Below are 15,641 nucleotides of genomic sequence, written 5' to 3' on the forward strand. Positions count from 1 at the left end.
TCGAGGTCGTGCGGTGATCGATCTCGGTGATCTTTTCCCCACAGGAGGCATGACAAATATAAACATGTTACTGTCTGGAGTGGGCATAGAAAAGGCGCATCAGTTTGCACACGATCGTTGAACATGTGCAAATTCATGAGCGCGTTTGTCAGTCGTAGGAAGTGAAACTGGTTGAATTACCGATATTTCGCCTTCCTTCCTGTTTATAAAAAGCATCTGAATGCCTGGAGAGGTCGTTGAAGACGAGGCGTTCGTTAGCCTGGTCACCAATAACAGTTACTCTAATGGCGCGCTTGTTCTGGGCTACTCCCTTCGACGTGTCAACACAACAAGAAAGTTAGTTCTTCTTGTGGCCAAAGAGGTTCTGGAACCAACTAGGTAGGAATCGCTACAGATTATTAATATTTTACTTCGATGGTGTACAAGATCTTGTACAGGAAATGTTATTTATATGTTTTTTGTGTAATTTAATTGTAATTTTTTGAGCTTATTATGCAAGTGTATTGCAAACCGTTGAGACTGTACAGTATTTATCGCGGACCTGAAATTCGCTCATTCGTGCGGTGCTGTGGAATTTCCGTAGTTTCAATAAACGTAAGTCTTCGATTTATCAAACAGATCATAGGGAATCGTCGGTTAAATTAGTTACGCTCGCTCGATCGACGGGCAAATTTCCCACAGATTAATTTCACCATGTGCATGCAGGGAGGCATTCACTCCATTCATTTCTCAATGGGGGTCACGTTTTTTACGTATTTGTCTTTGTGTCTGAACAATGTGTCACTTAGAATTTATTAATAAATTTGGTATACTTTTTTGTTTAATATTAAAATCAAGGGGAAAGGTCAACAAATCCGAAGTTTAGTGGCGAAAGTGGCTTATGTCCTTTCTCCTAAATACTTTACCATGCAATGAAGTTTACTTTTAGTCGATATTGCAGGCAGCCACTTAACTTATATTGTGAAATTTGTTTTTGAAATCTGATCCAAGATTCTAACACCTGCTGAGATAAGATTACTTGGTAAATGCATTACTTGGTAAATTGCCACATGTGTGACAACAACCACAAGACTAAACTAAATGTAATCCAGTCTGATAATATTCTAAGTACCTAACTTTCCACCAATCAGAATGTCTTGGTTAATTGAGGCAGAGACAAGGAGTGGTGATATCGATCCCAGACGGCGTCTGTTCAAATGTTTTTTCTTAGGTTGTTTCACTACTACTGGTTTCAGTGGCAAATTTAAAAAAAAAAAATAGTGGTCACACGATTACGATAATATTGCATCTTTTTGCATCCAGACGTCTGGGATTAATAGTTGAACTATGGGAGGGGCCCCTTATCTCCCCCTTAAATTTTTTCTGTTGAAAGAATGTAAGGTCTGAAGGGCTGAAAAATGTTCAAGCTACATGTACGCTTTTAAGAAAGCAAAGTCACCTCTTTACTCTAGCTCCTCTCCTTTCTTTCCCTTACTGCTTTGCATTTTGGTAAGTGGGTATTGTCTTGTTGGTTTATAAACAACATTATTACGTGGCTAAGGTAGTCAGAGGGCCAATAACTAAAATAAACCAATCAGATTGCTTTATTTCTGGTGCAATATTTTTCTTAGTATTGGAAAGCGTATTATCCCGATTGATCCTGTGCAAATTCATATATTGCAATGGCTTACAAAAGTAAAAAAATTAATATGAACTTGACTTGCATTAGAAACCCTTTTTTTTGGTTTGTTAAACAACATTAGGGAACACAAGCTTGCTTGGGACCGCACTGGAAAAATATCTGCCCTTGTTTTCTTTTCTGTATGGACCATCAGCTCAGTCTGTACTGTCAAGACTTTGGGCCAATATTATTCCAGTATAGCCCTCATGCATGCTTGGTAAATAAATAAACTACCTCCATTTGGCACGAAAATATGCACTGAGATTTGTTGGAGGACATTATCTGTAAGTTCCGAGAAGGGTACAGTTTTCCTGAGCAAAGCTCAAAGAAAATTGTGATGTTCGAGGACAAAAATTAATATCATACATATTTTTTAAGCCAAATGGAGGTTATTGTGTAATTATCCTTCAAATTTTTACATGAAACCGCTCATTTTGGGAGACTTTTTCTTAAACTTTTAAAGGTCAAAATAATTTTGTCAGCATTCAAAATATTGTTGGTCTGTTCAAAATGTTCAGTCCTATTCAATTTAACTATTTACTCGGCATGAAAACTAAACATGCAAACTTAAAAAGCAAAGCTCAAAAACTGGGGAATATTACTTGGGGGATATCACGTGATACTCCCCAGTTTTGGCTGCATTGCATGACCCCTTTAGACCAATCACCCTCGAAAAATATTTGATGGATTTTAAGATCAGTATATACTCACACACTGTGGTTATATTGTTTTTCAGAGAACGACTTGCTAGAGTATGGGACCACCTGGAAATTGTAGACTTACTTGATAGTGGTGATACCACAAATTTGGCTCTTTTGACAAGACCGGAGCTTGGTATTACGTTCACAAAAATTCACTGCTGGAATTTGACGCAGTACAGAAAATGTGTTTTCTTAGATGCTGATACGCTAATTATTCAAAACTGTGACGAACTTTTTGAGAGAGACGAACTCTCTGCCGTACCTGATATTGGTTGGCCTGATTGTTTTAATTCTGGCGTGTATGTGTTCGAGCCATCCAGAGCAACTTATGAAGCTATCTTGGAATATGCAGTACAGAATGGAAGTTTTGATGGTAAGTAAGAACTGTTTACAACCCTCCAAGTTTATTTTTTTCCTTTGTGGCCATTTGGACACTGACTGCTCAAGTTTGGTCGCCAGTAAAAAAATTTTGTTGTTTAAAAAGCTCATGCTTTCAATCCTTCTTTGCGACTTTGGATGCATTTAGTTGCCAGCTCCAAAATTTTTGTTGCCATGGCAACTAAAATGGTCTAAACTTGGAGGGTTGGTTTAGTCATGATATCTCAAGACTTCCTTCACCCTACACATCTCTTGTGCCAAATACCTCATGTGCAGAACTTCTACCCACCCATTCTGCACTTCTCTGAGCTGTAAAGGCTGGCTTTCACTAGCGACAGAGTCAGGGTCAGAGTCTTAATAGTTGTGAAAGCGCTTTACAAACATTTCAATTTTCATCTCATTCCGCTTATGACTCTATTGCTTATGATCCAGTGAAAACTACATTGTCGGTGTCGCAAGCAGAAGCAGAAGAACAAACCATGCCAATCACAATGTTACCTTATTATAGGAAATTAACACTTGTGTTAATTAAGGTATTTGAAATTAACGCGAGTTCAATTAACGCGAATTGAAGGAAAAATTACTTTCCAATAAAGGAAATTAACGCGAAAGAGGGGGTAAAATTTCAAAATGAAGGAAATTAACGCGACGTACACAACTGGAACAAGTTTATTTCAACACTTGCAGGCAAAAAATCTTAAACGCAAACAATGTTCGTGGTACTTTTCCCACAACAATGCTTTTTCCTTGGAGTCAAGAACTTCTGTACTGCAACGAGAAATTGGGGCCAAAATAATGGAAATTAACGTCATGGAAATTAATGCTGCACTAAATTAACGGTGCGGAAATTAACGTTAACTAAAATTAACGCGACTTAAATTAACGCAAATGTTTAAAATTCGCGTTAATTTCATGACGCGTTAATTTCCTATATTAAGGTATTTCTCATGCCCTCTGAAGGCTTCCTTTCTGCATGTGACTCCTACAATGTACTTTAAAATCTGTCAGTCGTTACTAAAATCAGAACTCTGCTTATGACTCTGTCGGTTTGATTTTCTCAGATTGTAACACTCCACGCTTCTTATTACGAGTTTTCTCTTTCTCCATCGCTAGTAAAAACCAGCCTAACAAGGAAAGTAAATGTTTATTTCTAATTGTTAAAAGCTGTTTTTCTTTTCCTTTTTTTACCAGGTGGAGATCAAGGCCTCCTTAATTCATTCTTCAGTAACTGGAGAACAGCAGACATTTCTCGGCACTTGTCGTTTATCTACAACATGAATTCAAATGCAAGCTACACTTATGCACCAGCTTTTCAACAGTAAGGAACACTTTCTTTTGAATTGCGAAATCTGCCGATATGTCATAATTTAATGACCGAATCTGTTGATCCGTTAAAAGAAGGTGTAACATTCGAATCCAAATTTTATTTATTGTTAGGATTTGCGAAAAATGCATCTGGAGTTGTTTTGTGTTAGCTAAGAAGCAATCAGCATTTTACCATATTAAAGATAAACTAAAAGAACTTCAAAAAGTATGGGTTCACGATCCAATATTTATTGCAGGCAATATCCAAAATCCGGGCCCAAAAATTGGTTGAAACTGCGATCTGCTTCAATTGCAGGGCCCGTAAATTCATCAAAAAATTTGCCATGAATCCGAAATCCAGGCTTAAATGTTATCAAAATCCATCCATCCGTTTTCGTACTCACCCCCTCCTTCCTGCATACTTGAAAAAAAAATTGTGACATCAAAATTTTGTGTTGTCTAAGCTCACAAGGTGTCTTGGTTCTTATGAAAGAGGACCTCTGTGAGGCTGAACTGGCTGATTTAGAAGAAAATTAACATTTTAAAATGAATTTGATGGCAGGTTTGGAAGAGATGTAAAAATAGTTCATTTCATCGGTCCCCTAAAGCCTTGGCACTACACTTACAGCACTGAAACTGGCCGTGTGTACACGCCGTCTGGAAGCCACATTCCCCATGAGCGAACCTTCTTACAACTGTGGTGGGATATTTATGTGACGTTTGTGCAGCCTGAAATGAGGGTAGGTAACATTTTTAACCAAATTTTCCTTTTGATAGTGGACATTAAACACAAAATTTCCCCAGGAGAGTTTTTTCCTCTATATATGCATCTCTTTGCGATTATATTTGACAAGACAGTTGGTCTTAGTGATACTCTCATGGTGGGATTTAATAGGCCATTTCTGAGTTACCCTTTGCCTCTGTTTCAAAACAAGTCTACATGCAAAATAATTCATATGAAAATAAGTTTCACCTACAGGGCCATTTTCATGCAAATCAAACTCATTTTCATTTGAATGGTTTGGCACGTAGACTCATTTTGAAACAGAGGTAAAAGGTAAGTCAGAAATGGCCTATTGCACATTTTAAGGTCACTAGGAGGGTCTGGCCACAACCAGAACAGTCTCTCTGTAATTGGTACTGAAGGATTTTAAATTTGGACAAATTGTCCACTTTTTCATTAAAATAGTCACTTATATACTGACCATTTTTGTTTAAATTGGTCCTTGTTAGCTTTTTGTGTTGTATTCTGAAATGTTTTGTTTCTAAGAAGGCATTTTGTCAGGCGACTTGAGATTTTTCCTTCTTAGATTTGAGTCTACTGTATGACTCTGATAACCAGCTGTTACTGTTGGTTTCTAAATTCAACTCCTCGGCTGCAAAGTGTTATTAAACTGATAACTAACTGAGATTTGTAGCTAATTACATTTCTTCTGTATTGGTGTGTATATTTGTTATATAGTTAAATCAGTGTTAGTTCTTAATTGCCATATAGCTCTGCTAGATTGTGTTCAAAAATAAATTTAGCATGTATTTCTGTAATTAAATTTTAAAAGTAAATCAAGCTTATGATAAGATATAGTGTGGAACATTTCTGAGACAAAGCATAATAAGCATAATAAACTCACAAACTGCTATCTATGTCTTAGTGAAGTTTATTGTTTTGTGGTTGATTAGTTCATTGTGTCTTAACCCTTTCACCACCGCACGTTTTCGACAGAAAAGTGCCCCTAACACCGGCCATTTAGAAAATGGCGATTTCTCAGGAAGGAATGGCGCACAAATTTTTTCAAACGAAGCTAGCGCGTACTACAAACATCGTATCTAACTAAAAAATACATCACTGCAAAGATAATTTCACAGCCAACAAATAGATTAAAACAGTTATATTTATTTCATTCAAAACATTTACAAAAAACAGTGAAAATGCTGCACAACTCTTACCGCATTATGTAAAGATCGTTTGAGAGCATCCCCGTCACATTCAGGTGAATTTCTTGTTGTTTACGGTCTACAGTTCGCTTGAAATGTCTTACACATCTTCACTAGTTATCGATCGAACAATTTTGAAGATATTTGGCTTTAACTCTTGAAATTCACGGTTAAATTTGCTCTTGAATATTGTCTTCACTTTCGGTTGTTGCTGAAAATGGCGAAAAAAATCGCGCGGTAAGTTTTCGTCTTCGTTTTACAATGCTTTCTTCATCCTTCAGTTTGTGGAAACAGACGGCCATTTTGTTTTCAAAGCATGTGCTTTCACTTGCATAAATTAGTTTTCCAAATATGGAAAGTAGTGCCCAGTTTTTCCCAAAACAGAAGAGGTCGTTTCCAGCTGTTTTTTTTGGCCGCTAAAGGGGCCACGGGTGTTACACGCACTTTTAATTTTTGGCCTCTAAAGGGGCCACGGGTGGTGAAAGGGTTAAAGTAGAATAGATTTTAAAACATGTCAAATGTTGTTTGTAGAAAAATGTTTTATTACTTATAAAACAAGTTGAATGAAATGCCTGAAAAGTGTGGACTAATGGCAACTTATTACACATATATAATGATAAGCAAATTGATCATAATATAGACTAATATCATTGACAACTTTTAATATCTTCTTTGTATTGTAACATAAATTCTGTGCGAGTCATCTATCTGGCTGGTGTGATCATCAGTAGATTAGCAGCCATTTTTCCTTTTCACCAAACAATTTGTAGCATTCTGAATGATGGTCGATATTAGTACTGATTGAAAAAAAACACTTACAAGACACTTTTCGGAGAATGTTTGATCAGCTATCATCATCCATCAAATGTTACCAATAAAAAAGCCTTTTTATTTGGGATTTTATCTGGGACTATGTTTGGTATTACAGTCAACTCTCTCAGTTAACAGACACCTCTTAAGACGGACACCTGGTGTTGGTCCTGCCTCTGCCGTTTTTCAGTCATTTTACTGTAACTAAATTCCCTATAAGACAAACACCTCTTTCAGATGGGCAGTTGGAACTGGTCTCGACGGTGTCAGTTTTTGAGAGAGTTTACTGTACCCATGGAAAGGGGATAGTTGGCCATGTATGGGATCATTTCAAAAGTAAATGGAGTGGGGCAATAAATATCTTCTTTGGTACTTAAATACATGCAATATGATTTATGTGGGGGGTGGGGGGACGATAACTAGGAAGTATTACAAATGAGGTATTATATTTTATACCACGCCATAGAAAATACAGCCAATCAGAATACAGGAAAGCAGTTGTATATTCGACGGTATTCAACCCAACCTTCCCATAGTGCGCTGCGACTGTATTCTCGACGAAATTTAGTAAGCGTATTTTCTATGGCATGGTATAAAATAGTTACACAACACTTTCTCGTGGTATACTATGGAATATCCCACTTGTCACTTGTATTTTCTTGGCATACACACTCGCCTAAAGGCTCGTGTGTATACCGAGAGAAAATACAAGTGACTCGTGGGATATTCCATAGTATACCACTCGAAAGCGTTGCATAACTAGTATATAGAAGGTACATCCAATATGGGTTGCCGAAAGGAAGTAGAAATAGAAAGCCAGGACAATAGTAGGTGTTTCTGTAGAAGATCGAGCTGTAGTCAGATAGCGGAAAAAACTTCATGACCTGTACATTTCAGCTTCTTATTTTACTCTATGACGGTTGACTCACAAGCCAGCAATCTGTTAAATGAAAATCTCATTGAAAGCGCTGTTAACATTTTCACAATTTTAACTAAAGCTCAAGATGCTTGAGCTTAAAATTTGATGGTGACTATTTTGGCAATTTGTCACTGATGCATTTGTGGTTAAATCAAGTTGACGCAAGTGAAGCCTCATTTACTGCTGAACTTGTCAGTAAATTATTGGTGTATAGGAAAGATATGTCATTGCTCTCTTTAATACTGGTAGAATGATGTGACATTCAGAAGTATCATAAAGCCATACATTTTCTCCCTGTTTTTGACAGCAATTTGTTCCGGTGCCTGTTTCTAAATTTGGCCATCAAATTCTTCATGTTTCATGACTTGGTTGTCTTCCAGTAGAGACAAACAAGGAAGATAAAGTGAGGAAAGACACCTCACTTCCAAGAAAATCTTCAATTGAACAGTCATTCTTTATTTAACTGCCAGATTGCAGTCATTCCTCTTGAAGAAAACATCATTGCTTACAGAAATCATTTCATTCCCAAATCATTTGTTTGCTTCTTTGGCTTGTTAGCACAGTTTTTGTTTTACTCACAAGCACAAAGGTTGTAGCGCAGCTAGCCAGAGGTAGATCACAGTAGCATGCTATGCAACTCACCTCGTACATTTGATGCACGTTGCACATCTTACGTATTATGGTTGCCATGGTTCCAACAGGTTAACTCAGGCACATGTTTTGCTTGTCTTGCATAGCAATGCCATGATGACCGAGGTGAAGACTCTACTGATCATTACCAGCCTGCGCCTCATTTCCCTCCTGAGCAGCATTTTGAACATGCTCCTTACATACCGCCGCCTGAACAGTTTCACCACCCACCTCCACCACCACCCCCACAGTACCATCCGCCACCGCCACCCCCTCAGTACCACCCTCCACCGCCACCCCCACAGTACCACCCTCCACCTCAACATCATGAACACCACCACCACCCTCCCCCGCAGCACCATGAGCACCACCACCCCCCACCGCACCACCATGAACCACCTCAACACCATGAGCCACAGCATCACCACCCTCCCCCACATCATGAGCCACAGCACTACCACCCACCACCACAACATCATGAACCACAGCATCACCACCATGAACCACAGCACCACCACCATGAGCCACAGCATCACCACCCTCCCCCACAACACCATGAACCACAGCATCACCACCATGAGCCACAGCATCACCACCCTCCCCCACAACACCATGAACCACAGCATCACCACCATGAGCCACAGCATCACCACCCTCCCCCACAACACCATGAACCACAGCATTACCACCATGAGCCACAGCATCACCATCATGAACCACAGCACTACCACACACCACCTGAACATCATGAACCACAGCACCACCCTCCACCACCTCAGCACTATGAACCCCCACCCCCACCCCCACCTCAAAGCTGGCCAGTGGAGACGCCACAAGCATACTTTGACCATCAAGAGGCTCCAGAGTTTAAAAATGTAGGCATTTTTGTTTTTTTTTACAGTGTGTGCTACATGTTTGGTGCATTCTGTATGTTGTTTGCCAGTATGTTTATTTTTGCATTTTGTTTGTGTTGATTTCAGTTAGGATTTAATTTTAATTTGCTATTGTCCTTCCCTGAAACTATTACCGCATTTAGTAACTAGGAAAACCTATTTACCCAGGCAACGTGATCGATATGATATAAAATATCTACTTATGTGTGAAGTTCTAAGTAGTGATACATACACTGTTACGTTGCTAGCTCCTGTAAAATTCTGGGTAAGCCAGGCTAGGCTTGTGTTTGTTTAGAGTTAGCTATCCTTTGTTCTGGTGGCTTGTTATAAGAAGGGATTTTATTTCCATCTGAGACCTGCGAATATTAGCGAAGTTCCACAGCAGCCTCAGAGCGGAGCCCCATAACCATAGAAAATCCACAGAAATAGGAGAACCATGCATTTGATTTTTCATGGTCATCGTGACTAGCAGCATGGCTCTAGGGCACATGCACCCACTGTCTGAGGACGTCGCGTAACATAGTTGCCAATCTCCAGAAGAATGGCCACTATGAGGTTATCAAGGAGGCTATCAAGGTTAATATCAGCTAATATCTTTGATACTGGGTATCCATGCATGTTATGGTCAATTGACAGCTGTCAATTCAAGGTATCTGCCGAACTCATCGAGGTCACAAATGTTTTTCTTTTAAGTTGACCACCAACAACTGTGCCTGGAACGCGACTTATTCCTTATTTTTTCCTGTTTATGCTCAGTGAATTCAGATATTTAATAAAGGGCAAAGTAATTAACCCGGGAGCTCTGCTTTTAGGCTTGGCTTAATATAATAATTTATTAATACTCTAATTCAGGCATGTGTGATGTTTCCTGTCTCCCAAAGGAACATGGGAGAGTTAATTATTCCATTTAATCATTCAGTAGAATTTTTTTAGTTATTTGTAACAGTTTTAGATTTAGCCATAAGCTGATAAGTTTGAAATAATCGAATAATAATACTAAGGTGAAAAACGGAAACAAATATTCTTGATATAGAGTGTAGTGTAAGTCCTTGGAGAACGTGGGGGACTCCCATTTGAAAAAGAAGTGAGTGCTCATTGTCTTACCAAGGGGTATACGTTGTTCAGGACAGAACCCCGGAAGCTTTAGTTGTTATAGTCTTGTTATTAGGGTGGCACATGAATAAATAAATACAAAAATCACTAATTTAAATATAATCATACTGTGTTGGCAGTATAGAACGGTCAGACGACATGGTCTTTTTTAGAGGTCAACAAATGTGTAAACCACACCCAGTTTGGTCTCCTTAAGGGGTAATTTATTTCAAATTTTCTGACAAGCATTCCCACGTCTTCATCTGCGAGTCCCCCCTGTCCCCAGGTGTGAAGTACAGTGAAACAACTAAATGGATAAAAAATTATGAATAGGGTATAGTGATACTTCTTATTTAAAACGGAGTCAATTTCTTTTGATTTTTGAAGCGATACTATAATCACTGTAATAGCATATTAATTCTTCTTAAACTGGTCAATCCTGGACAAGTCTACAACTTGTGAGAATAAGGCTACTGATTGCAGTTTTGCCAATCATAACACAAGGAAAATATGGAGACTAACTAGGCTGCATCAACATGAAGTGTTTTTTTATGCTTCAAAATATAATAAAATAAAATATCAGTCCCTGAATAAAACAAATAACTATACAGGGTTCGTACACGTCTTGAAAACCCTTGAATTTCAGGAGTTCAATTTCAAGGCGTAAATGAAAGTACTTGAAATTGGTTTTCGGTACTTGAAAGTTCTTGATTTTTTTATTGAACCACAGCAATACCACACACCACCTGAACACCATGAACCACACGACCACCCTCCACCGCCTCAGCACTATGAACAAGGCAATGAGAAGACCGCCAAAATAAGCGATTTTTTTAGTTCTTCAGCAAGCACATCAACGTCACAACAGACTGGAAATCGTTGGTTGGAGGTAAATTTCATAAAAAAAGTCCTTGAAATTTCCAAAAAGGGTCCTGGAAAGTCCTTGAAAAAGTCCTTGAATTTTTGGCCTGAAAAGTGTACGAACCCTGAATATACTTAAGTAGTAAAGAGACCCTTTTTAGTGCACAGAAATGTTTCTTACTAGATTTTACACTAATGTAAGATATTGATAGTGGGGAGAGTGGAGGTGTGCTAGTGTAACAATAAATTTTTTGTAATGAGTAACAACAGAGTAGGAGATCTTGCTTCTGCAGATTGGCAAACGTTTTTGAAGTTATGCATGTTCGTTGCTGCAGGCTTCTATCAAGAAGGTTGAAATCAAGTATTTGATGTGAAGTGCATACTTTGATGTTGTGTGATCTGATTTCACTCTTAGGTGATCAACCTTAATCTCTCTTCGAGTTTATTTTTTTCATTTTGTTTGCACTTCAGGAACCGCACATTGAAGAACTAGAAAGTGGAGTATCTGATATGTACATTGAAGATGAGCTCATCGCTGAATTAGACCCAGTGCTTCAAGACCTTGCTCATCAGCGTGCATGGGAAAGTGGTGAAGTAGATTATAAAGGCAAAGACAAGTTTGACAACATCCAGAAAAGAATTCAGGAATTTATCGGAGTGTTGAGGGATCCCACAGATGTCCCCATGTTCTTGTTTTTTTAGGCAACATTGTTATTACAGTAGGATCCTGATTTCGTAAACCCTTGATATCTCATTCCTCCTGATAACTCAAACCAAAAGTTGTTTCCCTTGGTTTTGCTTTATAACTATAATGATTATTAGTAGAAACTCAGCTGTGTTCTATTGGAAATCCGCGAATCTGATTGGTTCTCCCACTGATTTCTATTCGCCGATAGAAAACAGTCGCGCGCGCGAGTAGCTCTTTGAGCGGTAAATTTTCTTGATTTTTTGTCTTCAAAGTGCACAATATTGTAGGTTTTGGAATGCAATCCTTTGGCGTTTCAACTAAAACAATTAGACTACTCGCCCTCGTTTTCTATGAGCGAAAGTCAACTCGGCTGCGCCTCGTTGACTATTTGCTCATAGAAAACTCAGGCTCGTAGTCTAATTGTTAATTATAAATTATTATTAACTTTACTAATATTAATTATTTTAATTATTATACATTATAATAATTATTATAAACTTTACCAAGTCAAAAACTGCAGTTTTTAACCCCAATTATAAATTATTATTAACTTTACTAATATTAATTATTTTAATTATTTTACATTATAATAATTAATTTTCTTGAACCAATTTTTTTCCCTTGGTGGTTGGAGAAATCAGGATTCTAAGTGTATTTTGAGCTGTTGTTGCCCAGCAGGCATCAAACAAAATGATTATGAACTTAATGGGACAAATAAAACTAGTGAAGGGTCATCGGGAAATTAAGTAGCTTCAGAAAGTGAAAAGAAATTTGAGAAAATCCCATACAAATATTACATCTATCTGCAGTGTAGCAATTAAGATAGATTGATTTTGATAAGACCGCGAGGATAGTTTAGTTTTAGCAGGTTTCAGTGTTCTCCCTAGGATTTTGGGAAGGCCAGGCGGTATTCTGACTGTGATTTTTAAATGCCGTCAAAACCTGATTTGCGGAACTTGTTCCCCCACGTTACTATCACTTTTCTGTCTTTTTTCCAGAGTAAAATTTACTAATTTTAGTTTCTTTTCTAAGCAACCCAAGTCGGCTGAGTTCACCATTCTTTATACAGTCGAAGCTCTCTTAACGGACACTCTCGTAAGCGGACAGCTCTACTTACGGCCGCCTTGTTTGAAATCCCGTTTTACGCTCCCATACAAACTCTGTATTTTTACATTCTCGTAAGCGGACATTCCTGTAAGCGGCCGCGGACACTTTCGGAGATTACGACTTAGACTTTTTCTTTGTTTTTACGCTCCCGTAAGCGGACATCCCAAAGAAAATCTTTTTAACAACCTCCGTATCTTGCTTTTATCAATAAACTTTACACCGCCGTTCGTCACAATGATTTTACAGTAATTACAGTACTATATTTCAGTGTTTGTTTTGTCGTCATCCACGTCCGGTTACATTTCGAAACACCACTAACATGCATATTACCATTATGTTAGCTGGGCAAGCTCCTGTAAGCGGCCATCTATCCCCTACACCTCTAGTGGCCGCTTACGAATACCATTCTCGTAAGCGGCCAGCTCCAGTTACGGACACTTTTTTTGCGTCCCGAGGGTGTCCGCTTACGAGAGCTTCGACTGTACGAACACGAGAACTTCGTTTAGTATTCCATGTACGACACCTTGAGATGCTGTTGTGTTTCTGTAGCAATTTGATAAAGCTAAGGTAGCTTGACTGCTCAACAAAACGAATGCATCACACTTAAGATTTAAACACATTAATGCAAGGGTAAATGACTTTTATAATGATATTAAAGGTGCGAAAACACAGGAAAAAAAGTGATTTCGTCTTTGCTTATGGAAAGGAATTCTCTCAAACAGTAGGGTTATGTTGTGTTACATCTTCAATTTTTAAGCCAGGCGGCAACGATTTTCCTGTGAATCAAGCTAGGCGGCCCGCCTGGCCTTAAATACCTAGGGAGAACACTGGGTTTTTATGTTGTCGTAGTGATATTGAAGAGATGCCATTGACGGCCTAGGCTCAATAGCGAGCCTGGTGAATAGTTTAAATTGTTTTAAGTTCTTTGAGCACTTCTTAATGGTAAAGGTAACGAATCTGATCCTATCAACACATTACTGGGCCAACACCATTGATGACACATGTTGCCAACATGTTGGTCAACTCAACTCTGACGCTGCACCAACTTGCTAGCTGACATGCTTCCATTGCATCAGCCAAACCAACACCGACTGTCGTGCGACCTGTCAATGAAATTGGATTTTTTACCTTTACCATCTTAACAAGGACATAATATGTATACCTGTAACCATAAAAGCTACCAACATTGGCCTTGTAGTGCCATCGTTTGGTAATAATAATAATAAATAATGGCAGTAGAGTTAGTTATTTAACATCAGCTAAGTCCATACAGTAAAGTACAAATTATTATTATTATTAATATTATTATTGTTATTATTGGTATTATTAAACCTTAGCAAAAGATGCAACCATTGATAGAGTTGAGATCACGTGATATAAAGGCACAATTAAAAAGCTACCCATGCAAACAGACTGAAGTTACTTCAGTTTTAGTGCGATTACCGGTAATGTGTTTTAGTTTAATATTTTACACTTTTTATTTTCCTTAGTCAAAGGATAATATTTGGGGAAGAAAGAAGAATAAGGTTGGATAATAAAATATATCAGACAATTTACTGTATAGTTTTGCTGTACATTTTTCAAATATGAGACATTAATTTTTGTAATTCAGAAAACTAGTTAAAAATGTTCAGTGATACTACACAGTAACTGTCTTGAAAGAGATGTATTTTGAAAGTAATATTAATAAGTGCATGACAACGATAAAAAAATTAAGTAAGAAATTTGATAGGTGTTTTGCAACAGTAAGAGACATTGTTCAGATTAAAGTTTTGTGGTTTTGCATGCAAGTTGAAAATGTTGAACAAACAACATAATCTGTGAAAATTAATCTGCTTTCACAAGCTGTAGTAGCTGTAGTTATTTTTTAAAGATGTTGTACACCATAGTCTTGGGCCAGCAAAGCAGTTTTTCTCAGAAATCATGTAGCAACCTTGTTTCCAGGCTCTCTCTCTCCCCATCTCCCAGCTCGCTTTGGGGCTGGGAGACTGAGAGAGACCCTGGGAACAAGGTTGATCATGTCATAGTAAATTAATAATAATCTGAAGTTGAAGTATTGACAAAATAAAATAAAAAGGTGTTTTTTATTGTTCAAGAGTTATGTGCTGTTTTATCGCAACTTGACAAATCTTTTGACAACTTTTGATCAGTTCATCTGAATTGACCAAATATCAAAGTACAGGGCATTTGGTTATTGTAGTTGACATGAAAATATTTGGATATGCTCCATCAGCAGCATGTCTGTCAATTTTCCCAATTCTGCTTTGCTACCTATATAGTCATGTTAATTGGCTTTCGTTTCTTGATGCTTTTTGTATTTAATAATTGGATTAAGAATTTTTTATTTCTATGGGGTACTTATCTTCCTTGGCAACTTCGGAGAATGTGACCCTTCCTGTGTACTACTTCCAGCCACTGCACACTCGTGGCTGACAGCGCATGAAAGCTTCACCAACCAGATTGCAGCATTTGCATTAGAACACTAGTAGAATACTACTAATGCAAAATATCGTGCAATGTTGCAAAGATTTTCCTGGTTTCCTAAATCCTTCCTTCTCTTCTCCTGTCCCCTGAAGAGGTTTCACCCTTTTTACTCTCAGGTTCCTGCCCCCCTCCCCTCCCCCTCTGCCATACACACAATCCAGTGGCAGATCCACACCTTCAG

The 15,641-nt window shown here is 38.1% G+C and overlaps 1 protein-coding gene across 2 annotated transcripts; it reads left to right on the forward strand.

Annotated features, from left to right (window-relative positions):
- Positions 1 to 54: 54 nt before the first annotated feature.
- LOC144663905 (uncharacterized) lies at positions 55 to 15,071 on the forward strand. 2 transcript variants are annotated; one of them, XM_078524985.1, is made up of 7 exons: positions 55 to 378; positions 2,397 to 2,734; positions 3,931 to 4,057; positions 4,607 to 4,784; positions 8,443 to 9,210; positions 11,051 to 11,209; positions 11,653 to 15,071. In XM_078524985.1, exons 1-7 carry the CDS (start codon positions 221 to 223, stop codon positions 11,881 to 11,883), a joined length of 1,959 nt encoding a protein of 652 aa, XP_078381111.1. In that variant the 5' UTR covers positions 55 to 220; the 3' UTR covers positions 11,884 to 15,071. The 2 variants fall into 2 exon arrangements, with proteins under 2 accessions (XP_078381111.1, XP_078381112.1); XM_078524986.1 differs by lacking the exon at positions 11,051 to 11,209 and having other exon boundaries at positions 56 to 378.
- Positions 15,072 to 15,641: the final 570 nt, after the last annotated feature.

The sequence above is a fragment of the Oculina patagonica genome, chromosome 8 (assembly GCF_052425735.1).
Source record: "Oculina patagonica isolate OP01 chromosome 8, crgOcupat, whole genome shotgun sequence".
In the NCBI taxonomy this organism is placed as follows: domain Eukaryota; kingdom Metazoa; phylum Cnidaria; class Anthozoa; order Scleractinia; family Oculinidae; genus Oculina; species Oculina patagonica.